The 27347-nt window shown below is 39.6% G+C and overlaps 1 protein-coding gene and 1 long non-coding RNA gene across 6 annotated transcripts in view; one reads left to right on the top strand and one right to left on the bottom strand.

The window, feature by feature from the left end:
* The window catches only part of METAP1D (methionyl aminopeptidase type 1D, mitochondrial), a 223975-nt gene that overhangs the window by 45331 nt on the left and 151297 nt on the right, over positions 1 to 27347 (bottom strand). For all 5 annotated transcript variants that reach the window (XM_073545880.1, XM_073545882.1, XM_073545883.1 and 2 more), the window contains one exon: positions 22435 to 22598. In XM_073545880.1, the coding sequence (XP_073401981.1) occupies positions 22435 to 22598 (164 nt within the window). The remainder of the gene's footprint in view (positions 1 to 22434; positions 22599 to 27347) is intronic.
* Positions 1 to 27347, top strand: part of LOC141049422 (uncharacterized) — a 93655-nt gene that overhangs the window by 62413 nt on the left and 3895 nt on the right. The gene's annotated exons all lie outside the window — the stretch shown is intronic.

Below are 27347 nucleotides of genomic sequence, written 5' to 3'. Positions count from 1 at the left end.
GTATATTTTGTGTAAATTAGGTTTCTATTATAAACATTTTTAAAACATTTTGTCTGTTTTTTTCACTTTTGATGTCAGATTCCTAAGATATCCCGAGATATTCCTTTTTTTCTTTAGTTCACATGTCCCTGCCTTTTTGCAGCTCACTTGCCATCTTTGTTGTATAAACCAAATATTTCACATATTTTACCGTGAAGGAAAACACAAAAATGTGGACATAATCGTAGACAATAGAGGCAGTAAAAGAACAAGGTAAGAGGTGGGATTTGTACAAAAATTGTAGAGGGAAGAACATAGGGGAAGATGTTGCAGTAATCTAAGTTGTATGTAAAGAAATTTGGGCTGTCTCAAGGTTGAGGTAAGAGTTATTTTTTTTTTTTTTTTTTTAAACGTTGAGCTGGAGGTGGCAGAAGGTGGTAAAGGTATAGATGGAGGAAATGGCCGAAACACAGACTTGGGAGAATGAGGAAGGGCTGGAGCTGTTTACCGTTGCATTGAATAACTTGATTTGGATGGGGAAAATATAATGAATGTTGTCGATGTTCAGCTTTAGGAAGAAAGAGGAGAAGAAAAACTAATTGGTACAGTAGATATGAAAGTGAGTCAGACAAAATGCTTGTCAAAGAGGTAGATTTGGGTGTCGCCTTGGGAATTCATGAGCTGTATTAGGCCAAAGGTATAGACAATAAAAGAACTGGAGCAGAATGTCACAGAAAAAGAGCCAATGACAAGGAGACCAAAATGGTGAACAGGGGGCAATATGTTGGAAAAAGAATCTAGAATTGCTGATGACAGAAGACCTATAACCTTGCCAATAAATTTGCTATTTAAATAGCAGCAAAGGAGTAATTTGCGAAGGTGGATGCCCAAGGATTTGGGGACATACAAAGTTCCTCATCTCCAGCCAAAGAAGAGAAGTACATACTCTACCCGAGGGAAACCCCAACAAGCCCCTAGTCCACGACCCCTGGATCCCAATACATGTATTTGTCTATGGAAGAGCAGCCATTACTCAAAAAGAAACTTAAAAAAGTCAGATTAATGTTTGCAAATGCACACAGGAACAAAGATCTTAATTTTTGGAGACATGTCGCATGGTTTGACGAGACTAAAATTGAACTTTTTTGGCATAATGATCATTGTTACGTTTGGAGGAAAGAGGGAAAAGCTTGGAAGTCTAAGAACACCATCCCAAATGTGTAACATGGGGGTTGCAGCATCATGTTGTGGGGCTGTTTTGCTGCAGGAGGGACTGGTGTACTTGACAAAATAGATGGCATCATGAGAAAAGAAGATTATGTGGCAATACTCAAGCAACATCTGAAGACATCAGCCAGGAAGTTAAAGCTTGGGAGGAAATGGGTCTTCCAAATGGACAATGACCCGAAGCATACTGTCAAAATGGTAACAAAGTGGCTTCAGTATACCAAAGTCAAAGTTTTGGAGCGGCCATCACAAAGCCCTGATCTCAATCCTATAAAAAATTTATGGGCAAAGCTGAAAAGGCAGGTCTCCAAACTTCTCTGTTGGTATGGTGTTTTGTGGTGATATGCAGTGCCTTTTGGCCTCCAAACATGATGCGTATTATGGAACTCAAAGAGTTCAATGTTGATCTCATCTGAACAGACTATGTTCTCCCAGGATTTCACAGACTTGTCTAAGGCTGAGTTCACACGTGGCGTTTTTTTCGCGTTTCCACGGCGGTTTTAACCGCGCGATTTTGCCACGAAAACGCGAAAAATAAGCATCCCATGCATTCCTATGGGATTCCGCAATGCTGTGCTAATGCTGCGGTTTTTACCGCGGCGGAATCGCTTCGCGGTAAAAAACGCAGCATGCTCATTATTTTGCGGAATCGCGGCGATCCCGCACCCATAGGAATGCATTGTTCCACTTACTTCCCGCATGTGGCTGTGCACACCATGCGGAAAGTAAGCAGAACATTTGCGGATGGTACCCACGGTCTGGAGGAGAGGAGACTGTCCTCCGGGCTTTGGGTACCATATCCCTGTAAAAAATAGAATTTAAAATAAAAAATATTGTTATTCTTACCTTCCGGCGTCCCGCGCAGGCTTCCCGCCTCTCTCCACGCTCTCGTTCCCAGTAATCCTTTGCGAAAATGCCCGCGATGACGTCCGTTCTCGCGGGATCGCGAAGTCTCGCGGTCATTCGCGAGACATCGCGATCCCGCGAGAACAGACGCCATCGCGGGCATTTTCGCAAAGGATTACTGGGAACGGCTGCGCGGGACGTCGAAAGGTAAGAATAACACCATTTTTTATTTTTTGGGGGCATTTTATCTTTTACTACTGATGCTGCATAGGCGGCCTCAGTAGTAAAAAGTTGGTCACACTTGTCAAACACTATGTTTGATGAGTGTGACAACCTGTCAATCAGTTCTCCAAGCGATGCTACAGATCACTTGGAAAACGCTAGCATTTTGCAAGCTAATTACGCTTGCAAAATGCTAGTTTTTCCGCGGGAAAATCGCGGGAATTTAAAATGCGATTTTCCCGCGGAATGGAATTCCGGAATTCTCGCGGTAATTTCCGCGAGAGTTCCGTTACGTGTGAACTTAGCCTTAATGTTGTTGAGAAAACTTTAATCACACTTCAACATGCTTTTCGTTCACCAATTAAGACTTGTGTGGTGAGCGTGTATACAGGCCATGGCAGTTGATTGCATTAGGGTACTGTTACACTTAGCGATGCACCAGCGATCTCGACAACGATATGACCCGGTCAGGATCGCTGATGCATCGCTAAGTGGTCGCTAGTGAGCTGCCAAACAGGCAGATCTCACCAGCGACATAACAGCGGTTGGCGGTGGCTACTTACCTGTCAGACGAGGCGATGAAGACGTCCTCCCGCCCGCATCGCTCGTCGCCACAGCAGGAAGCAGACGACAAGAAACGGCCCAGGCCGTTCTCGCGCGATCAGCGATAACCAGTGGGGGAGCCGGTCGGAGGTAAGTATCACACATAGCGATATCGCTAGCAATATCGCTGCTGCGTCACAAAATCAGTGGCGTTATAGCGATATTGCTAGCGATATCGCTTAGTGTAACGGGCCCTTTACTTAGTTTTCTTTGAAACAATTGTACCTGCTGATTCCAGTTATTTCTGTAGCTCTCCATAGGTGGTCATTGGCTCTTACACAACTCTTCTGATAATTATTTTCACTCCTGCATCTGAAAGCTTGTGGGGAGCAACTGGTCGTGGCCAGTTTATGGCAAAATTATGTTCTTTCCACTTCCAGCCTCCAAAAGTGTTTACTGCAACATTCAGTAGATTAGAAATTGTTCTGTAACTTATGCAATCAGTATGTTTTGCAACAATAAGGTTGCAAAGGTCTTTAGACAACTCACAGGTTTTACCTATCATGAGATGTTTCTTGTGTGGTACCTTGGTAATGAGACATCTTTTTATAGGCCATCAGTTATACCAGCTGATGTTTTTTTCACTAAGTGACAGGATTGCTTTCTAATTACTGATAGATTTCAGCTGGTGTCAGGACTTTCCAGGACGTTTTGCGCTTATATTTTTTCATGTGGTCAATAATTTTTAATATGAAACAGACAGAATTGTAAAGTTAGAAAAAGAGGCCATTTTATCTAAAACAAATCCTGATTTACAGCTTCTTCTATTTATTGCCTACAGACCTTTCTGGGAAACATATAGGAATTTATAGGAACATTAAAGCCAGTTTTTCAGTTGCTGGGGTGCTTGGGGTTCTGCTGATTTGGCAAAGGATGGCATCACGTATATACGATGTTTTATATGTTTGATATTTTTTATTTGCCTGAAAATATTGCTCTACACTAAATGCTTTTGTGAGATTATTTAAGTAGAACAAACTTTGGAGCCGGTTATATATTTCATACTTTAGGACACTTATAATAACAAGTTTATATTATATTAACCAAATCTTGGAATATAGAATAAAAGTTCAGAACTACGCCCACATGTGTGTCCTTCTTTACCCTTCCTCTTGGCTTGAGATCAGCACCCTCAAACTTGGATCTGCTTGAAAACACTACATGGTTTTTGGATCAACTTTCTGTTTAAGCTACTGCAGGCATACAAGTGCCTGCGAGATTCCCACCAAGGATGTTTAGGTCAAATAATAATTATTCTTAAAGGGAAAGTGTGAATAGAAATAACTTTCTGTTTATAAATTAGGTTTATATTCTAAACATATTTTTCTTTTACTTTTTATGTGACCATCCAAAAAATATCCCAACATTCCATTTTGTTTCTGCAGCTGTCTTGTCACTTCTTGTTTTCTGCAGCTCATCTTTCAGCTTTGCCGTTTAGCAATGGTCTACAACTTGTAAGCGCTGAAACTGTTGAAAAACTACAACATGCTACATGCCCGGACAGTTAAAGGCTGTCACAGAGTATTGGGGGTTGTTGTCTCCTAAAATCTGAAGAGTCATAGGTTGGAGACAAGGACTGTATAGAATGGGACAGAGCGAACAGAGTGATCTCATTTAAGTGGAGGGCAAAATAATTTAAGACAGCTCTGTTGTACTGCAGAAGGAAGGTTAAACCTACCAAATACAGCTAAGTCTTTATAAGCGGCTCTGCGGGAAATACATAAAATGTTCCATTTAAGGCCGGGGTCACACTTGCAACTGCAATGCGAGAAACTCGCACGAGTCTCTCGCATCAACATCCGGCAATACCGCCGGCACTTGGGACCGGAGCACTCAGCTGCATAGAAAGACATGCAGCCGCACACTCCTGTCCGGAGTGCCGCCAGCAGTGCCTGGTATTGATGCGCGAGTTTCTCGCATTGCACTCGCAAGTGTGACTCCGGCCTAAGAGTTGGCCACTTGTTATTATTACTAATTAACATATACTTCTCAACATTTAAATTACAACACCAAGAAGGAAACGTTGTGGAATGAAGGAAATCACAGATGTTAATAACATGCAAATGATGAAAAATGGAATCCAACTTTTTACAACATCTTTATTTATTCAGCACTGCGTATGAGAAGCATCCAGATAAATCCCCGCACATACAGCCTTCACTGCTATCAATGAAGTTATTAATGGTTGCTCGAGGAATGTTTTTCCACGTTAATGCATTTGAGCACACAAATCATCAAAGTCAGCTGCTGGCAGCTCCCTTTGCAATTACTGACCAATGATATTATAGAGGTTTTTGATGGAAGACCAGTCCGGAGATGCTTAAGGCCTTAGTAGCACCACGCAGGCTGCTCCCAGTAGCGTGAGCAACATGCTGCCTGGCGTTGTCATATGGACAAATGGCGTTACCACTAATTACACCACCAAATTAATGTAATGCCGAGTTCTTAGTGTAGCTAGTATGAAGACATGACACACCATAATCCTGGGAGTAGGACTTGTGCAATGTTTCCTTGTGAAGGTCTCTTCATGACATTGAGTCGAATTTCCCATTATCATTACGTCTAAGATGTTTTGAAAATGTTGTTTCCATTTTCCATCATTTGCAAATCATTAACACAACGCTATCCCGTGCCTTCCATAATTCCACCACTTTTCCTTCTTCTTGGTTTCGCAATTTCAATATTGAAGAGTGTAGTTTTGCCTCCGTAAACATTGTGATCTTATACCTGAACAATATTTTTGTTATGTTTTTCATTCTTTTAGAGTTGCTTAATTTGAAAAAGATTCCAAGTATAGGACAAGCTTTGGATTTAAGATATTACTGGATAGATTGTTAGCTTAGGAGCTGAGCCCTAAAATGCCATGCCAATTAATGTGGTGTATTTAACATTTTTTGCCAATTTGCATTCTTCAGTTCATGAATGCAGACTTTTTTTTCTTCTCTGATTAGTTTCAGAAATGTTTTTTTTTTTTTCAAACTTGTGGTCACATCGACTTCTATAATGCACCAAAGGTTTGATGTAAAGTAAATGGCATGAATCCACTATCCAGCTAAAATAATTTGCAGTAATTAGATCACAATGCAATGAGTTCCTATCAATTCTTTAAATTAAATAAAACATGAAGGACCTTTAAAAAATGTTGCGTCTACAGGTCCTATGCAGACCTATGTGTATCCATAGTAACAGAATAACAAATAAAGTAGCACTCTGTAACACTATAACATGTAAACATGAAATATATGAAATTGCAACTGAATTACTGCTCTAGAAAATAGGAAAAAATAAAGATACTTACACAAATTCAGAGAGCTTATGTACATAAATATCAAAAGACAGAACGTCACTTCCAAACAGAATAGGTGTGAACAGGTGCATACAAAAAGTAGCCATCTCCATATATACAGGTCTTTCTCACAAACTTAGAATATCATCAAAAAGTTAATTTATTTCAGTTCTTCAATACAAAAAGTGAAACTCATATCTCTATATATAAAAATGAATGTGTGTGTGTGTGTGTATCACCAACCAATCACGAAACATTTTTCATTTCACCACAGCTGTTCAAAAGAAGCTGAGCTGTGATTGGTTGTTATGAGCAACAGTTTTCCTTGCCAACAATCACTAAGCATCTCTCATTTCACCATAGCTGGTTAAAAGTAGCTGAGCTGTGTTTGGTTGCTATGACCAACAGTTTTCCCACTTGACAACACCTCAGCAGACACTGACATGGTGGGAGAAATCTAGCATCCCCGGGAACATAAGCTCCCAGCCATTGTCTGCCCCCCTGAAAGGAGCAGAGAGCACATGACAGAAATGAATCCCCCCCCTCCCGTGCCTATATACACATCATACATCCTCCATCCTGTAGGCACATCTTCCCTCTTAAAGGGATCATTGGTATGGAAGTCAGAGCAAATCCATCCAGCGCTTTGGTACTGACCCCAGGGTCCTCTTAAAGGGATCATTGGTATGGAATTTAGGGCAAATCCACTCTGCGCTTTGGTAATGACCCCAAGCCTTTCTTAAAGGGATCTCCGGTATGGAAGTCAGGGCAAATCCATCCAGCGCTTTAATTCAGACCCTAGGCCTCTCTTAAAGGGATCCCCAGTATGGAAGTCAGGACAATTGCCGTCAAATGCTCTGGTACTGACCCCAGGCTCTCTTAGGGATCCCCGGTATGGAAGTTAGGGCAAATCCACTCAGCACTCCAGCTGTGACCAAAGTCCCCTCTTAAAGGGGTCCTCTGTACTCAAGTGAGGGAAAATCCACTCTGTGCTTTGGTAATGACCCCAGGCCTCTCTTAAAGGGATCTCCTGTATGGAAGTTAGGGTAAATCCTTCAGCGCTCTGATTCTCACCTCAGGCTTCTATTAAAGGGATCATTGGTATGGAAGTCAGGGAAAATCCACTCAGCGCTCTGGTTCTGACGCCAGGCCTCTCTTAAAGGGATCCCCAGTATGGAAGTTAGGACCGTTCCACTCAGCGCTCTGGTTCTGACTCCAGACTGATGGGAGGATGTGGGATATTAGTGGTAGTAGTCCGGTGGCTCTGGCTGATGGGATGATGTGGGATATTAGTGGTAGTTGTGCAGTGACTCTGGCTGACGGGATGATGTGGGATATTATAGTGAATGTGGCTATGTGGAATGGGCGGGGCTCTACACTCAGCTTTATACACACACATATATATATATTTGTTATAACTAATCGTAGTTAGTTACTATGCCCGAGCAGCGCCGGGCTCTTCAGCTATTATTGTATAAAGTCATTACAGACGAGTGATCTATTTCACGTGTTTATTTCTGTTAATGTTGATGATTATGGCTTACAGCCAATGAAAACCCAAAAGTCATTACCTCAGTAAATTAGAATAATTAACAAAAACACTTTCAAAGGCTTCCAAATTGTTTAAAAAGGTCCCTTAGTCTGTTTCAATAGATTCCACAATCATCAGAAGGCAGTCATTGACACACTCCACAAGGAGGGTAAGCCACAAAAGGTCATTGCTAAAGAAGCTGGCTGTTCACAGAGTACTGTATCCAAACATGGTAATGGAAAGTTGAGTGGAAGGAAAAAGTGTGGTAGAAAAAGGTGCACAAGCACAAAATGTGGGGAAGATTCACAAGGAGTGGACTGCTGCTGGAGTCATTGCTTCAAGAGCCACCACACACAGACGTATCCAGGACATGGGCTACAAGTGTCACACACCTTGTGTCAAGCCATTCATGGCCAACAGATGCCAGAAGCGTCTTACCTGGGCCAAGGAGAAAAAGAACTGGACTGTTTCTCTGTGGTCCAAGGTGTTGTTTTCAGATGAAAGAAAATTTTACATTTCATTTTGAAATCAAGGTCCCAGAGTCTGGAGGAAGAGTGGAGAGGCCACAATCCAAGCTGCTGGAGGTCTAGTGTGAAGTTTCCACATTCACTGATGGTTTGGGGAGCCATGTCATCTGCTGGTGTAGGTCCCCTGTGTTTTATCAAGACCAAAGTCAGCACAGCAGTCTACCAGGAAATTTTAGAGCACTTCATGCTTCCCTCTGCCAACAAGCTTTATGGAGAAGGAAATTTCATTCTCCAGCAGGACTTGGCCCCTGTCCACACTGCCAAAAGTACCAATTACAAACAACAGTATCACTATGTTTGATTGGCCAGCAAACTCGCCTGACCTTAACCCCATAGAGAATCAAGAGGAAGATGAGAGGCACCAGACCCAAAAATGCAGATGAGCTGAAGGCTCCTATCAAAGCAACCTGGGCTTCCATAACACCTCAGCAGTGCTACAGGCTGATCGCCTCCATGCCACGCCGCATTGCTGCAGTAATTGATGCAAAAGGAGCCCCGACCAAGTATTGAGTGCATTCACTGAACACACATTTCAGTAGGCCAACATTTCAAAATTTAAAATCACTTTTCAAGCTGGTATAATAAAGTATTCTAGTTTACTGAGATAATGACTTTTGGGTTTTCATTGGCTGTAACATTAACAGAAATAAACACTTGAAATAGATCACTAGGAGTTATATATATATGAGTTTCACTTTTTGTATTGAAGAACTGAAATAAATTAACTTTTTGATGATATTCTTATTTTGCAAGAAGCACTAGTAAATAACAAAGGTGCACTCTGTATATAAATATCAAACAACATTAAAAGGAAACACTTTAGGTTACGTTCCAAGCAAGGAAGATCGCCTTGTCGTGGCTGCTTGACATACAGTACATGGGCCAATTTATGCGCTAATTATCTTCATTTTTTTCTGTTCTAAAGCAGTAATGCAATTCCAGTTTTACATATTTTATGTTTACATGCTATAGAGTTGCAGAGTGCTACTTTATTAGTTATATATGGAGGTGGCTACTCTTAGTATGCACCTGTTCACATCTGTTTTGTTTGGAAGTGACATTTAGTCTTTTGATATTTGTATACAGAGTAACAGCATACACGCACACACTATATAGTCTGATACTGCAATCCTGTTCCATAAGACCCAACTTCTTGCAACCTACTGAAAGTATGCCAAGAAGATGTCAGGGACAGGTGGAAAGGATTATATCTGCAGGGTCTGACTACGCAGGACATGTTTGTAGTCTGTTACCATGGAAACATTTATGTTTGCAAATAAGCTGTTGACAAAATAATAGGATATTTTTAACCTTGATCTGTTGTCAAGAAGTCTAATTTTATATTGGAAACAATAGTTAATAAAGGAAGCAGAATTGTAATAAAAAGATCAATTAGAAAGGTAATTAATTCCTATTAATATGGTCATTAAAGGGCTTTTTTAGTGGGATAATGGGAAAGAAACTTCTGACTTTATAGTTTAAAAGTTTTTCCACTTTTAGAAAATTTGTCCCCAAATGATTAAATACCAGTAAACAAATAAATAAATACAGATAGTACTCACCCTAAGCTCAGTGATTGGCTGCAGTGGTAATGTATGTGACATAACGACTGAGGCCAAAACACAAAAGATGGCAGCAACGTCAGTGAGCTACCTACTTGTTTTTTTTTTTAATAGTATCTAATTAGTGATGAGCGAGTATGCTCATTACTTGGGTTTTCCCGAGCATGGAAATTTAGTTTTTGTCGCCGCAGCTGAATGATTTGCGGCTGCTAGACAGTCTGAATACATGTGGGGATTCCCTAACAAACAGGCAATCCCCACATGTATTCAGGCTGTCTAGCAGCTGCGGCGACAGAATCTAAATCTCCGATCACGCCCAAATACTCAGAGAGCACCCAAGCATGCTCGGGAAAACCAGAGTGACGAGCATACTTGCTCATCACTATATGTAATCATTTGAGCATTACTTAAAAAAAATGCAAAACCCCTTTAGCTTTATTACATGGACAGATTTATTTTAGGTTTCACTACAAGGAAATTTTAGATTGACAAATTATTTAAATTAGTTTTTACACTTTTTTTTATTCTAAAGGCCCCGTTACACATAACGATGTCCCAGTGATCCCACCAACGATCCAACATGATGGGATCGCTGGAACATCGTTAGGCTGATCGCTGGTGAGCTGTCCGCGGCTCCTGGATACCCGATGTTTACATTAGAAACTAGCATCCAGCGTCGCTGATCGCTGGTCTCTTGTTGCCACACGCAGCGATGCGTGCCGGCCAGCGGGAGACCAGCGATCGAAAAACGACCCAGGCCAATCGAGTACAATCAGCGATAACTGGCAGGGGGTCAGTCGCTGATCCCCGTCACACACAGCGATCTCGCTGGCGAGATCGCTGTGGCGTCACAAAATCAGCGATCTCGCTAGCGAGATCGCTGTGTGTGACGGAGCCTTAACACCTTCTGATGACTAATGTAATACAGTGCAAGCATATTAGAGCCTATCGGTGATTTTGGCAGCGACTGATAAATACACCAAGAATACATGGGGGCCTTAGTCAGGCCTCCAGCTACCTTGACTCCTTAGATGGTGTGTTCATTATAATATTTGGTAATTGACGAGTTGCCAATCCATTGCACCAGGATGTCAACTATATATTAGGGTGCTTTCACATTGCTTTGTGTGACTCTGTCGGGGAATACGTCCAAAGTCCCCTGCAATTTAGGGACCGGATGCACGCGCCAAGGGAGCCAATAGACTGGAATTATGACAGCAGAGCGAACGTGCACTCTGCCATGCATTTTTTTTTCCCGGGAGAGTACACCTACAGGACGCAGACAATGTCTACTACTTCTGATTGTTTGCCTCCTGTAGACGTACACTCCCGAAAAAAGTGCATGGCAGAGTGCACGTTCGCTTTGCGGTCACCTTTCCAGTCTTTTGTCCCTGTTGGTGCATCATCCAGACCCCATTTTGCAAGGGATTTTGAATATTTGCCCTGATTGGGGCACATAAAGCAATTTGAAAAAACACCTTAAGAGTCCACACTAGCAGGAGTTGTTGTGCAGATAACTAATGGACCCACACTATCCCAGAAACATAGATTTCAGTCCAGTGATTGGCAGGGTCCCATTTAGCAATCTACCTGTAATTATTTTGTACCCAATTTTCTATGGAAACTGGGTTTTATCCATTCCTAAATTGTCCCTAAATTGCATTAATAATGCCTAGGTCATACGCAGCAAAAGAAAACCTAATTTTACAAATACAGTTGACCTCAGGCCTTGGTCCCTGATGGCCACATAAGAAGAGACCAATATCATAAATGCAGGGCCGGCGTTAGGGGCAGGCAGACCAGGCAGCTGCCTAGGGCCCCCGTTCCTCCAGGGGCCCCCAGCCAGCGGCACATCACACAACCGCTATGGGGCCCCTGTGAGGCAGGGGGGCCAGTCTGCCGCCGCCGCATTGAAGGAGGCAGTGATAACGAAGAGAGCGTCAGCTGACGCTCCCTCTCCCATCATTCCCCGCTCTGCCTCTGACACAGCGGGGGTGCGATGACGTCATCGCGCTCTGTGTGCCAGACAGAGCAGGAGGAGACAGGAGCAGCCAGCAGCGCAGACACGAGGAGAAGGTGAGAAGTTCTTTTTTTTTTTTTTAAATTAGTGTGAGTACTGGACTATGGGGCCACTCTGGGGGTCTATACAACATGCTTGGCTGTATCATACCATGCTGGGGGGCTATATACCATGCTGGGCTGTATTATACTGTGCTGGGCTGTATTATACCATTTTGGGGGGGCTATATACCATGCTGGGCTATATTATACTATTCTGGGGGGGCTATATACCATGCTGGGCTGTAATATACCATTCTGGGGGGGGCTATATACTGTGCTGGGCTGTATTAGACCATTCTGGGCTGTATTATACCATGCTGGGCTGTATTTTACCATGCTGGGCTGTATTATACAGCCCAGCATGGTATACAGCCTGTATACCATGGTGGGCTGTAATATACCATGGTGGGCTGTATTATACCATGGTGGGCTGTATACCATGCTGTGGTGTATACCATGGTGGGCTGGGCTGTATACTATGTGGTGCTGTGGTATATACCATGTGGTGCTGGGCTATATACCATGTCGTGCTGAGCTATATACTAAGAGGCTGTGTTAAATACCATGGGGGGTACATTTTACACTATATTCTATAGGGGGAGGCTGTGTTATATAATATGGGGGACATTATATTCTATGGGGAGGTAGGCCGTATTATAATCTATTTGGGGCTACGTTATATTCTATGGGGGGCTGTATTATACTTATTATATTCGATGGGGGCTGCATTATACTATATGAGGAGGGCTACATTGTATTCTATGGAGGGGCTACATTATACTATATAAGGGGCTGCATTATATCCTATGAGGGAGTTGCCATATATTCTATGGAGGGGCTGCATTATACTATATGGGGGGGTGGGGCTGCATTATATTCTATGGGGGTTACATTATATTCTGTGGGGTAGCTGCATTATTCTCTAAGGGGTGGCTGCATTATACTATGAGAGGGGCTGCATTATATTCTATGGAGGTTACATTATATTGTATGGCGGGGCTGCATTATACTCTGTGGGGTGGCTGCATTATATGATATGTGGGCTGCATTATACTGTATCGAGGACTATGGGGAATACATTATATGAAGAACTATGGGGTGCATTATGCTATGGGAAGTGAATTGTACTACATGGGTGACTATGGTGGTACATTATACTATATAGAGAACTATGAGGAGTGTATTATACTATATGGAGGACTGAGCAGTGTATTTTAATATATGGAGGACTGAGGAGTGTATTATACTATATGGAGGACTATGGGGCAGATTATATTATATGGAGGACTATGGGGTGTAAACTGTAGATGTGCTGCTGATAACATGATAATACTGTATGGTGATCTGCTAGGGTGTGTGCACACGTTGCGGATTAGTCTGCGGCTTTTTCTGCAGAGAATCCATATCTCTTGTCAGAAACCGCAGGGTAAAACACATGCATTTTTCCTGCGGATTCCTAGCATGTGCACAGCGGATTTGATGCAGGTTCTAGTGCGGTTTGTCAGTGCGGATGAGCGAGAGAGATTGATTGATTTGTATGTCCCGGAACGTACACTGCAGCTTTGGTTCCGCCAAAAGGAAGTAACATGCTGTGGAAAATAAACCGCAGCAAATCTGCGGCCAATTTTCATTTGTATGGTTTCATTTTTTCCTTCCTTTTTTAAAAAAGCCATAACTTTTATTTTTCCATCCACATAGACATATGAGGGATTGTTTTTTTTGCGGGAGGAGTTGTACTTTTGAATGCCACCATCTATTTCACCACACAATGCACTGGAAATTGGGAAAAAAATATTGACTTTTTGTGCCATTCATAATGCAATAAAGCATCATCGTTGTCCTCATCAGTACATTTAACTTTTTCAATTTTCTTTACTATGTTCTTGTTAAAAAAAAATTTCAGAAATTTGTAAAAAATAAAAAAAATTGGGGGGAGGTATGTTGCCATCTTCCGGAGACCTGAAACATTTTCTTTTTCAGTCGATAGAGCGATGGGAGGACGAGCTTTTTGCTGGACAAGCAGATGTTTTTATTCATACTATTTTAAGATACATATGACGTTTTAATCACCTATTTCATTTTTTTTTGCTTTGCCAAAAAAGAAACCAACAATCTTTTCTTTTTTTTCTCTATTGTGCTTACGCGATTGGGTTAACTAATGTTATATTTTGATAGATCAGACTTTTAAGGACACAGTGTTATCAAATCTTTGCATTTCTTTTACTTTTGCTTGATACATTTTTATGTTTTTTATTTAATATGGAAAAAAGGGATTAATTTTTATTTTTATTTTTTTTAATTTTTACTGTATTGGTTAGTCCCCTCAGGGGACTTCAACCTGCAATCGTCTAATTGCCTATACTATATAACCTTACTTCATTATCAGTTCATACAGTAAAAATCACAGACTTCTTTAAAGTCCAGCCATTACCTCGGTTTCAAAGGGGCACCAGGATCATATACCAGGGTGTCTTCACAAGACCCTCAGATGTCATAGGAAATCATCGGTGCCCTGTGAATGAGTCACGAAGAGGCAAATAGGCATGTGGAATGGCACTCCCTCAAGCTGGTACACTATAAATGCATCTGTCACAGATTGACAGCGCCATTTAACACACGTGTCACAGACAATTTCTGCCATGTATGAGGCATGCTCAGCTTCATAGACCCACTCCTGACTTGCGCCATACATGGATGGTGGATTTGGGAGGGGGTTAAAGTTACTACTTATCCACAAGATTGTTAGGAGTCCAACCACTGGAAACTAGGTACCTCAAGCAATCCCCTAGAAAATTGATGGCACAATAGCGTAAATGCGCACCTACCACTCACTCCATTCCAATAGCGCGTTCCAGAACGCCATTCTCGGGGTTGGTGGGGGTCCCAGCAGCCCAACTAGAACGTTTTGTGAATAACTCTAGTAAACAAAACGTGTAAAAGACTAGGACCAAGTTATAGGATTTGTTTGCTTCTAAATCTTGTTTACAAAAGATGAAGGAACAAATTATTAGGTTAAGGTACAAAACATTTTTCACAGCGGTAAAATGGAGACAAGTCAACCTCAGCAATAACTCTTATGATTTTACCAACTTACTATTGTATTTACTAATGATCCCCGACTACAGTTAAATTGAGTGTAAAGATCAAAACCCATTCAGAACACAAGGGCAGACAATAATATAGGACATAAGGGAGGGGGCATACACTTTATGTTCTCTGTAACCTATGGCTTTCAAGTTGCAATCTTTGATCTATTTTGTTCTGAGCCTATCATATGACAGCCTGACAGCCATTCCCCTCCACAACTATACAGCGGCCTGCTGCCAGATTTTGCTACCTACTTTGCTACCTACTAGTTACATCATTTATGGCAATGGATGTTAAATTAGGGATCAAATGATTGTAAATAGTTAATTATATTGTTGTACAAAATGTGTGGTGAAAGAAAAAGTGGCTATGGCAATGCATGGAATAGTGTAAAAAACAAACAAACATGCCCAATAATGTGGTAGCTGCAAGCAGCAGCAAAGGCACCATCGCCATCAGTCATCTGGGCAGTAGCTCAGTTGTGGCCAAAAGTATTGACACCCCTGCAATTCTGGCAGATAATACTTTCTTCCTGAAAATGATTGCAAACACAAATTCTTTGGTATTATTATCTTCATTTAATTTGTCTTAAATGAAAAAACACAAAAGAGAATGAAGCAAAAAGCAAAACATTGATCATTTCACACAAAACTCCAAAAATGGGCCAGACAAAAGTATTGGCACCCTCAGCCTAATACTTGGTTGCACAACCTTTAGCCAAAATAACTGCGACCAACCGCTTCCGGTAACCATCAATGAGTTTCTTACAATGCTCTGCTGGAATTTTAGACCATTCTTCTTTGGCAAACTGCTCCAGGTCCCTGATATTTGAAGGGTGCCTTCTCCAAACTGCCATTTTTAGATCTCTCCACAGTTGTTCTATGGGATTCAGGTCTGGACTCATTGCTGGCCACCTTAGAAGTCTCCAGTGCTTTCTCTCAAACCATTTTCTAGTGCTTTTTGAAGTGTGTTTTGGGTCATTGTCCTGCTGGAAGACCCATGACCTCTGAGGGAGACCCAGCTTCCTCACACTGGGCCCTACATTATGCTGCAAAATTTGTTGGTAGTCTTCAGACTTCATAATGCCATGCACACAATCAAGCAGTCCAGTGCCAGAGGCAGCAAAGCAACCCCAAAACATCAGGGAACCTCCGCCATGTTTGACTGTAGGGACCGTGTTCTTTTCTTTGAATGCCTCTTTTTTCTCCTGTAAACTCTATGTTGATGCCTTTGCCCAAAAAGCTCTACTTTTGCCTCATCTGACCAGAGAACATTCTTCCAAAACGTTTTAGGCTTTTTCAGATAAGTTTTGGCAAACTCCAGCCTGGCTTGTGTCTCGGGGTAAGAAGTGGGGTCTTCCTGGGTCTCCTACCATACAGTCCCTTTTCATTCAGACGCCAACGGATAGTACGGGTTGACACTGTTGTACCCTCGGACTGCAGGGCAGTTTGAACTTGTTTGGATGTTAGTCGAGGTACTTTATCCAACATCCGCACAATCTTGCATTGAAATCTCTTGTCAATTTTTATTTTCCGGCCACATCTAGGGAGGTTAGCCACAGTGCCATGGGCTTTAAACTTCTTGATGACACTGCGCACGGTAGACACAGGAACATTCTGGTCTTTGGAGATGGACTTGTAGCCTTGAGATTGCTCATGCTTCCTCACAATTTGGTTTCTCAAGTCCTCAGACAGTTCTTTGGTCTTCTTTCTTTTCTCCATGCTCAATGTGGTACACACAAGGACACAGGACAGAGGTTGAGTCAACTTTAATCCATGCCAACTGGCTGCAAGTGTGATTTAGTTATTGCCAACACCTGTTAGGTGCCACAGGTAAGTTACAGGTGCTGTTAATTACACAAATTAGAGAAGCATCACATGATTTTTCGAACAGTGCCAATACTTTTGTCCACCTTCTTTTTTATGTTTGGTGTGGAATTATATCCAATTTGGCTTTAGGACAATTCTTTTTGTGCTTTTTCATTTAAGACAAATTAAATGAAGATAATAATACCAAAGAATTTGTGTTTGCAATCATTTTCAGGAAGAAACTGATTATCTGACAGAATAGCAGGGGTGTCAATACTTTTGGCCACAACTGTATTACCAAATGAAAAGCACAATTGGTCTTCTTTGCATCCGGCCAAAGAATTAGTAGAGAGGAAAAGAGAGCATTATGGTATATATGGCACATCACTCATTTCAATGCCAGCAGAATGATGTTATCTCTGATGGAAACATCATCAGTTGAAGTCACGGTCTTGCACAGAATGGTCTGCTTCATCACAAATGACTAAGAGGAATAATTTTTCAACTTTTTTTTTTATTTTTTATTTAAAACCCCGTAACAAGTCTGTCAGTGCACTGTGTTATTAAATAGGCTGCTGGTTACTACCAGAATACTATTTGTTTTTTTGGTGAGGCCACTTTGACATTACGGGGGTAGGATACAGCCCTAGAAGACCTCAGAGGCTTTGCAGTATTGCGTTTTCATGGTTTATGAAAACTTTTGGAAAAATTTATTGAACCTGGAAAATTTGAATTTCAAAATATTCAATCATGTCCGATCATCTATCCTTATAGATGAATTTTATGGGACAGCCACCTTAAGTAATTTTTGTGCTGGGGTGGGCAATTGGCCGATCTCCTGGCATCTTAGTAAAAATAAATAATTTTTAACTCTTGCACTCTAATGTCTCACTAAAAATTGCCTAATGTATTTTTGCACTGTAATGTCTATTACTTTAGTCTATAAAAGTGACTTACACTACATTGATCTAAAGAAGCACTCTAGTTAATTTTTAGTGTGCTAATCTACTCACCCATTGCTCTCTTCTCCGGGATCTAGCGCCGCTCCACTCCTCTTCTGAGTCATGTGATGGTCATTTAGACTTTCGGGATCACACTGCGCTCTGTGTGACCCGGAAGTGTCTTTTACAATTTAAGTCTATGGAGTGTCAGAACAAATCTCTATAGGTTTACATTGGAAAAAGAGACTTCCAGCTCACACAGTACGCAGTGTGATCCCGAAAGACACATGACTCAGAAGAGGAGCGGAGTGGCGCCGGATCCCGGACAAGAGGGTGATCGGTGAGCAGATTAACTAACATTTACACAGATTTAGGGAATAAAAAAAATAATGGGAGTGCTTCCTTACGACACATGCATTAGTGATGTAACGGGTCTTCAGCAAATTCATAGGCTAAATGTATATAATTACCACTTCAAGTGCTCATAATGCCACAACGGCTCATGTAAGTTATTTTTTAATACAATCTTAGTATAAAATGCAATTCCATATAAGAAATTAAAATAAATAAATTTCTCTTCACCCTATGAACGTTGCTGAAGTTACAAGCCGCATTCACTGGCATTTTTTGATTTACAAATGGCACATAAATCACTCTGTTTTCCTCACAATGAAGTTAAACTTATCTTGTGTTCCTTTTGTCAAAAGCAAACGTGATGGATTGTTATGAACGATAATTTCTAGCATTGCGTTTTCAAGTACAGTGAAATGCTTGGTAATTGTCATTTACAGTAACTGTCATTCTACGTTATAAAAGTTGACAATAAAATGATTTATTTTCCTGTTCGACTTATTGTTTAAAATTAACTAATTAGAAAAAAAAATAAAAATCATAATTTAAAAAAAAAAGGATTATTCCAATTTATTTAAGTCTATGCAATAAAACAAAATAATTTTCCCATTACAGGCTGATAAAAAAAGCTTCAATAAACTAGGAACAACAAACTTTAGATGCCTGTTCTCTAACAAGTGCAATTAACCTCACACTGAACTTTTTGGAGAAGTTAATAAATGACCATTTTTAAATTATAAGCATTATTATTTTGACACTTTTGTATCGCTCAATATACTAAACCGGACATAGGTTTGTGTGAAATTATTTATTTTTTCTAATTTTAATTAAGCCATAAAATCAGACAAATGTAAATCTATTCCAATGTATATCTATCTTTTTTAGATCAGAACAAAAATTAAAAAATTGCATTCATTACGTAAGAGATTGTGAGGATTTAAATTTAAATTAGTTTGTATAAAATAATAAAAAAAAAAACACAAAATACATCAATCTGATCCGTCAACCAGTACCAGGATACTTTAATTACAAATGTTTTTTTTTATTGTAAATTTTTTGCAATTTGTCCTAACAATGGGAATTTTCTTAAAATAAAATTTGATAGTGTTTAAAAAAAGCAAGTATGCATTAGCTATCTCTTGGGTTTACTGGGTTAATATTAATGTAGTGCTCCCATTTTGTTGTTTTGTGCGTTTTTGTTTTTTTTTTTCCCCTTTCTCCTCTTCAGAAAAGGAATACATTACAAAGATTACTGAGTTATGGTATCAGAATATTCATCAGATGCGATCGGAATATAAAAAGAGGGCCAATTACCATTTAAAGCATGCCAGACAATGACACAAAAACAAATGGCACCCGTCTGCTGAAATTTAAATGAGAACCGGTTTTGGATACAGTTGTTTTCAGTGCTACGCCATTTTCTATCTCCATTAATATTTACACTATGCGAGCAAAATTCACCGCTGCCTTACACGAGGAACCCAATGTCGTCTTCAATTACGATCCTTGTGCCTTCTTTTAATGGTATATACATATATATATATATATATATATATATATATTATATGTGTGTGTATATATATATTATTTTGTTTCTGTTAACAGATTCGATTAATGCTGCGAATATGAGAATTTTATTTCCTTATACAGAGATTTATCAGGGAACAAAAATATTAAAAATTAAAAAAAAAAAAAAAAAGAATAGGGCTCTAACAGCTCCTATTCACTTGGGTGTTGGAGTAGTGTGTGGGTCCCTTTTTTTTTTGTCAAGTCGTACACACACATACAAAAAAAAAAAGGGAACAAAGGTCAGCACCCAGCCGCCACTTGAATGTGAGATTTTTCTTTTTATTCCTCTTGATGTATAGCAGGCTCTGTGTTATTAGTCTTAATGATAGAAAATTGTAGTGTTGATACAAATTTTTTTTTCAAAGTAGTAGGCGGGAGTTCCATTTGTTAGTAAGTTTTTTCTGTGACTAAAAGCCACGGACAGTACATTTATGTAGCGGTAAAAGGCCTACAAGCTCTTTCCATAGCAGAGCTAATTATTCCTACTGTGACCTTACTGATCCACGCTGTTCCGAGAACATCTCATCTGCGCGCCTGTTCCTCTGTGTAGATGGTGTCAGGGAATATGAAAAAACCCTATAATGAAACCATTTTCATGAAGGAGAAAGGCTACAGGAGTTGCACTTGCTACAAAGAGGCTCAATTATATGAGTAATTGTGATAATTTTCTACATTCATATCCCTTCAATGGGGGGGGGGAAGAGAAAAAAAAGGCATAAAAGAAAATTACTTTAACAAGAAAGTGCAGAGTAAAAAAAAAAGGAGGAATAGACAAAATAAAAAAAAAATATATAAAAAAAAAAGATAATAATCATGGAAAAAAAAAGTAAAAAAAAATTTAGAAGGAGGAATAGGAAGAAAGAGGGAACAACAGATATGCTGAAAGGCTCATATGCAGCTGGGTTGCACAATTAAATTGAATTTTTTTTTTTCTGCAGTTGATGAATGTGACTACCGCAAATGTGCCTGTGTAGTTAGCTATCATTTGTTGTTCCGTGACAGGAAAAGGATAATTACCTCTCAGAAAGAATCAAAGGCTGACATGCCCTTTAGACACAGCTATGAATGCAGAGCTCCATACAATGCCTGAATAAGAATTTCGTACTCTCTGGCCCTTTCCAACATAAGAATACATTTTGTTAAAATGCAAGAACGCCACCAGCAAATTTGTTTGAACCCTAGGTGTTCGAAGATACGAGGTGCGCCTATCGACTCATCCCTTTTGCAAAAATAAAACCGCATTCTGAATTCCATTCCATTATATTCATGGATAGTAAGATAGTGAGATATGCATTAAATTTCTCTTCCCAGTAGGGGTCTGATTCAACATTTCCTATAAAAGAAGAAAAAGACACTATCCGTTTTTTTTTTCTTTCCTCCAGATGATAGTTAGCCTATAATTTAAAACTGTCAAAAACACAATTTTGTGCAAAGTCTACAATAAAAGCTTCGGAGATATAACCCAAAGAGGTTTTTGCTAAAGTTAGATTCAGAATCAGTTACAACATTTCTATAGCAATAAATACATATAAATGATACATTGATGTTTTTTTTTTTTTTCTTCTCAGGAAGACCTGGGCTTCAATGTCTGTTAATGCTATAAGAATTCATGGTACTGCAAAAAAAAATAAAAAAAGAAAAGATGGGTTCACTATCAAAATAAAAATCATAAAGTGTGAAAAATTGGGAAAAGATGGGTTCACTATAAATCAAAATAAAAATCAGAAAATATGAAAAATACTGAAAAGATGGGTTCAATAAAAAATAGGAAAATTCTGAAAAGATGGGTTCACTATAAACCAGAATAAACACTGTAAAATTGTGGAAATAAAAGAGTTCACTATAAAACAGAATAAAAACCATAGAATAGTAAAGATTGGTTCACTGAAAACCAGAATAAATGCCGTAAGACGGGAAAAAATATGAAAAAATGGGTTCACTGCAAACCAGAATCAAAACCATAAGATATGTAAAGATGAGTTCACTATAAACCAGAAAAAAAAGCCGTAAGATATGAAAAATAGTGAAAAAGATGGATCAATATAAACCAGCATAAAAACCATAACAAAAGAAAAAATACAATTCTCTCTATATATTTTTTTTACATATATCTGTCTAGAATAAAAAAACATCTGAAAAAAAAGGGTTGGCAAAAAGATGTCTCAAGTATACATTGGACACTAAAAATTGTCTATTGCATCAGTGTGATATAAAAATGTCTTTTATCCATGTGGAGCACTGTTTCCGGTAATTGCTACTATGTGTACCCTGCAATATTAAGCTATGGAAGTTGAAGACACTACTAAGTAGAAAAAAAAATATAGTTTTTATTTTTCACTTTTGACTCTTACATGATGTACGTTTTCATAGTTGGAGAGTGAATCTACTCTTTTTTTTTTATCTTTCATATTTTTATTTTGGGATAGTGTTATATTGATTGTATTAGCGATACTACCATTATTATTATTTACAGCATTGTATACGGCTTGTATCACTCTCTAATACTATTGTAGCGCTAGATTTTATTGGTTTGCTTTTTTTTGCTTTTCATGGCTGTCTGCTGCCAGGTCTAAAATTTTAAGTCAGTTATTTTATCGACATCTTTGTCTCTTTACGCAGTTATCTTTACTGACCCACAGGTAATTCACTTTTACAAAAAAAAAAATCTTTCTTGCCCAAGCACAGCAGTACCGGTGTAGTCATTCGCACACTGGTATCAGTCAAATGATGGTTTTGAATCATAAAACATGTCATCAGCTTTCTTCCAGACTACCAATAACCTGTGTCCCACTTGCCAGCCTTCCCATCGCTTGTCACTACGTTCCGCCGGTCACCTGATTGTGTTTCCGATTACAGAGAAGGGAGCTCCTGGCTTGCAGGCTGCTATTGCTTCATCTCTGCATCTCCTGGCGGTCTTCACTAACTTCTGTCCATTTTCATCCACGTTTCCAACCAGAAATGTTTCAGAGGTGTCCCCGTGATATCCACCGCTATACACCTAATGGAATGAGACACACGCAAACGTTACATTCTGGAGATTAGAACTTCGGAATTGTTTCCTTTAGATGACGATACACTATGTGCGAAATGACATCCATCAAGGTTTATGGATTTCACGGATGCAGCTTGATCGGTGTAAAATAAAACGAAGGTTATTCTGACTTGTAGGGTTGGTAGAAGTCGCCTCAGCCATCCTAAAATCATTACATTAACAGCTTGCAGCTGGGTCAGCGCATTTAAGCCATCCAGCGCCCCCTCCGCATAATCACCTTCACCCTTATAAATTCCACGACAATCCTGCCGCAGACATGATACGCTTCTTTGTGCCTGTAATTATATCACATTAGGTGCATACCTAGAAATGCACAAGAAGAAAATCTGCAAATGCTTTCCTTAGTAAAAGCTTTGGCGCAGTCACCTTCTTGTAAAAAAGAATACAAAAAAAATGGAGCAGTGGATTATAGATATATTATAAATATCACTTCAGATTTTTTGCTTGAATTGGTGAGCAGCTTTCAAGGAAAACCTATGTCCTGTGACTTTGAGACTATTCCTCATTCCCTTAAATTAAAGAACCAATTGGTGGTGGCTGCAATGAATTAGAAGGTTTCTATCACGGTTAGAATGGCTGCAGGAGAACAATGGGCACGATTATTACAAAACTAATATAAGGGGTACGTTAAAAAACATTTGAAGGGCAGGCTACATGGCAAAATGAGATACAAGTAGCATGTTAAACTTCTGTGAACAAACTGGTATTAAAAAGTGAATTTTTATTCCAAATCACCATATGCCAAGGGCTTAAACTAACAGACCTTTCAAAAGAATGTTTCTTTTATGTAAAGGGAACATGTGTGGATTTTAGGCCTCAAACTAATGGCATGAATGCACAGGTGCTTTCATGCTGATTGAAGCCATACCTTCATTGTAGCCTAAATAAATATCATATGCAATTTAACTGCAAGTGCTTCGTGGTGGGACCTTGCACTTGCAGTTTTCCTGTCTTCATTCATTTTGGCCGCCTGCCTCGTGTAGCTGATTGGTTAGGGGAGGTAGCTCACTGAAGCAGGAATGACCTGTTTGTCAGACACAGGAAGCAGGTGACAGGCAGGGAAATGGGAGCGCGGGCTGGAGAACTGCAAGTGCAATGCCCCAACCCAAAGCACTTGCAGCTCATTTCCATACAATTTCAACTCTTGATTTCTCAGAAAGAGCAATATGGATTTCAACAATCAAGGTGTGAATTTAATCAGCATGAAAGCACCTGTACCTACATGCCATTTGTTTAAGATAAAATATCCTATGACAGGTTCCCTTTATTGTATTATGTATTCATGTACTGAATAGAATATAAATCGGTAAAGATGTTTCAGACACTTTTTTTTGCTTAAAAAAAAAAAATAACCAAAAGGTTACTCATTGACCAAAAACTTCTCATTTTTAAGCCATGTTCTGAAAAAGAAGTACAGTGGTGCTTGAAAGTTTGTGAAACTTTCAGAATTTCCAGATTTCCGCATAAATGTAACTTAAAAACTACATCAGATTTTCACACAAGTACTAAAAGTAGATAAAGAGAGCCAAATCAAACAAAAACTTTAGACTTCATTATTTTTAAGGAACCTGATCGAATGCCAACATATTTGTTAGAGGCAAAAGTAGCAGATAATGTGATGGTAAAGTTAGAGTCTGATGTTTTCAGTCGATGAGCTGAAAATCAGATTGTGAGTGGATGATATTGAAATATTAGGTTTTTATTAAAGTCTGATCTTCACAGCACGTTTGTGGAAGTGTAAAATGGCAGGAACAAAAGTGATTTCTGAGTACTTCAGAAGACAACTTATTGATGTTGATCAGGGTGTAAAAATTACAAAATCTCTAAAGAGTTTGGATTTCATCAACCCACTTTCAAACGGATTGTGTACTAATGGTGGAGATTTAAGACCATTATTAAAGTTCATATGAGTGATTCGCCCAACAAAATCGCTTCAATAAGATGGCATATAATAGTTCAGGGGATCACAAAGGAACCCAAGGTTACCTCTAATCAACTAAAGGCCTTTCTCACATAGCTAATTTTAATGTTCACAAGTCCACCATCCACTGTACACTGAGCAATGGTGTGCATGGCAGGATTTCAAGGAGAAAGCCACTGGTCTTCAAAAGAGAACATTGCTGCCCATCTGCAATTTGCTAAACATCCCCCGGACAATCCAGAAGGTTCTTGGAACAATGTTTTGTGAATGGATGAGACTAAGTTGGAGTTTTTTTAATTTAAATTACAAAAATTATGCTAGGAGAAAAAAGAAATCTGCATTACAGCAAAAATAACACCGTGATGGTATTATCATGGTTTGGACCTGCTATGCTGCACCTGTGCTATAATGGCTCGCCATCATTGATGGAACAATCAATTCTGAATTATACCAACAAATTCTAAAGGAAAATGTCAGAACATTTATCAAGAGAACGTTGGTTACATAGCAAGACAACAGCCCAAAACACACAAGTAAATTTACTGTCGCATTGCTATTTTCGATATGTAGTACCTTCAGTAATAAAGTCTACACCAATGCATAACCACAGACTATAGCAGTGGCGTTCTTATCTATGTGAAAAGTGACCGCAGGCGGTAGCCATGGCCAAGCTGCTGCTACAAAAAACCCCGGCACTTTACACGAAAATTGTGTCCCAGTCCCAATGTGCTGTCATGTGTGGGGTGGATCAAACTGACTTGTAGGCCGCAAACCTTTGCTGTCACAAGGCCTCTGTCTTCAGGAGCCACTTCACGTAGATCAAGGGACACAAGGTTACTAGCTTACTGCACAGTTCATGTTCATCACATTGCCACACGCAGTATTGGGCACCATACTTCCCATTCCCTATTTCCTTAACACAGCAAACCCTCCGCATCACTACTGATACCAAGGCCTGAGCTCCGGATGTTGCAGGAATGTCTGCAAGACATTTTAGTACGGCGTCCCACTGCCATAAACAATAGATACTTGCTGACGCTAGCAGCCCACTGCAGTTGAACTTGATTACTGTACTTCCCCATCTGAGTCACTACAAGGAAGCTGTCCCTTTTGTCTGGGTATGGTCCCTCCCACTATGGGCTAGGCCCAACTTTTGAGTATGTCTCCCCCTACAGTATGTAGCTGGCAGAACTCCCCAACCATTATGCACTAAATATATTACACCTATAACGCTTACCCTATAGTTATGATCTAACCGATGTCCTAACTACAGTTATTCTCTCATATCAATATGTACTAAGCCTATTATCTTTTTCTTATGGCCTAGATCCTAATCTATATCTCTGCCCTATGCGGTTTACTACTATACCACAGTCTATTCACAATATACACTAAAACTGCAATACCTAGTTCACATTTCACATAAAACACATTACATTTTATACATGATGCGACTGTCTTCAGGGTTAGTAACGTGACCGTACAGCCCACCAGTCTTACATTTGTATATTGATGTTCCACCCCTGCCTACTACTCCTACCACCAGGTGAAGACACTTGCTTAGCACCCGAGCATGCCCAGATAACACCTTACCCGAGCACGTTCGTTCATCACTATTAAAGTTCAATGACTCAGAGACCTCACCTAAGTGTCTAAGGAACATATGGCGCCAGCTCCAACAACGACCATTATACCAACGGGACAAGATACGTATTGAGTGTTTCGCGAACGCCTCATCCAAATGTTGCTGTGAACAAATCTATTCGGTAAATTTGTTATTTCATTGTGTGGTGGAGCCAGGCATGGTTTTCATTATAAATAGGAACCATGGTGCAAATGGAAACATAACTTTAATCCTGTTTATAGTGTTAAACGGATAGAAATATCATTGCTTCTGAGCTTATATGCGTATACAAGCAATTGTAGTAACTCCACAGATATTGATAATTCTAATAATATCTCTAAAACAAATTTAAAACAATCTGTATGGAATGATTCTGTGTTTAGAAACAGTAAAAGCATATGACTAGACAACGAAATTTTTTTCCCTATACTATTTAAAAAAAAAAAAAAAAATCACAATCAAGTTTACAGTTTTATGCAAATTAAAACACATCTCTCAGCAGAAAATGACTGTTCAAACCAAGCACAAATGTTTGGTGCACTCTTGGCGTGGCACAACAGTTCAATGCATCTTTTCCACCCATCTCTGCCCTACTCTTGCTCCCATAAAGCCAGAGTTATCAATTAAGGAAAGAGAGGGAAGAGATAGATGCAAAACAAGTAGATGAAAAGGTGCACTGAACTGATGGTCACGCCAAGGGGGTCACCGAATTCCTGTTTGGTTTGTACAGTCATCTTATGATATCAGACTTCTTTTAAACTTATTTATTGAAGAATAAAAAAAAAAAATCTGGAACTTTCTAATTTGCTTTTTGTTTCCTCACAATTTCAGGTTGTTGTCTGTGAATGGGAACAATCTCATTTATACCCAGATAGGACATAGAGTATACATCTACATCAAGTGCATAAATATTTCTATTGCCATGATAGGCTTTGTTGCCATTTATCAGGTCTGGTAGGTTATTTTTTAAGACTGATCCAGACACAACTGATTGTTTTAAAAAAAAAAAAAAAGTCCTAAAATTTCTTCTTGCAACTTCTTGTGCATTGCTACTAAGATTAGGTGATTTCCATACTTTTCTATTGCAGACTGTTAGATGAAGCGGTAAATGTCTTCAGTCCTGCCCAATCTCAGTTAGGCCTCATTAGAA

Source organism: Dendrobates tinctorius, unplaced genomic scaffold, assembly GCF_039654945.1.
Source record: "Dendrobates tinctorius isolate UK_male_01 unplaced genomic scaffold, ASM3965494v1 ptg000143l, whole genome shotgun sequence".
Classification (NCBI taxonomy): Eukaryota; Metazoa; Chordata; class Amphibia; order Anura; family Dendrobatidae; genus Dendrobates; species Dendrobates tinctorius.
The sequence above is the reverse complement of the archived record's forward strand: the minus strand, read 5'-3'. Positions and strand labels throughout refer to the sequence as shown.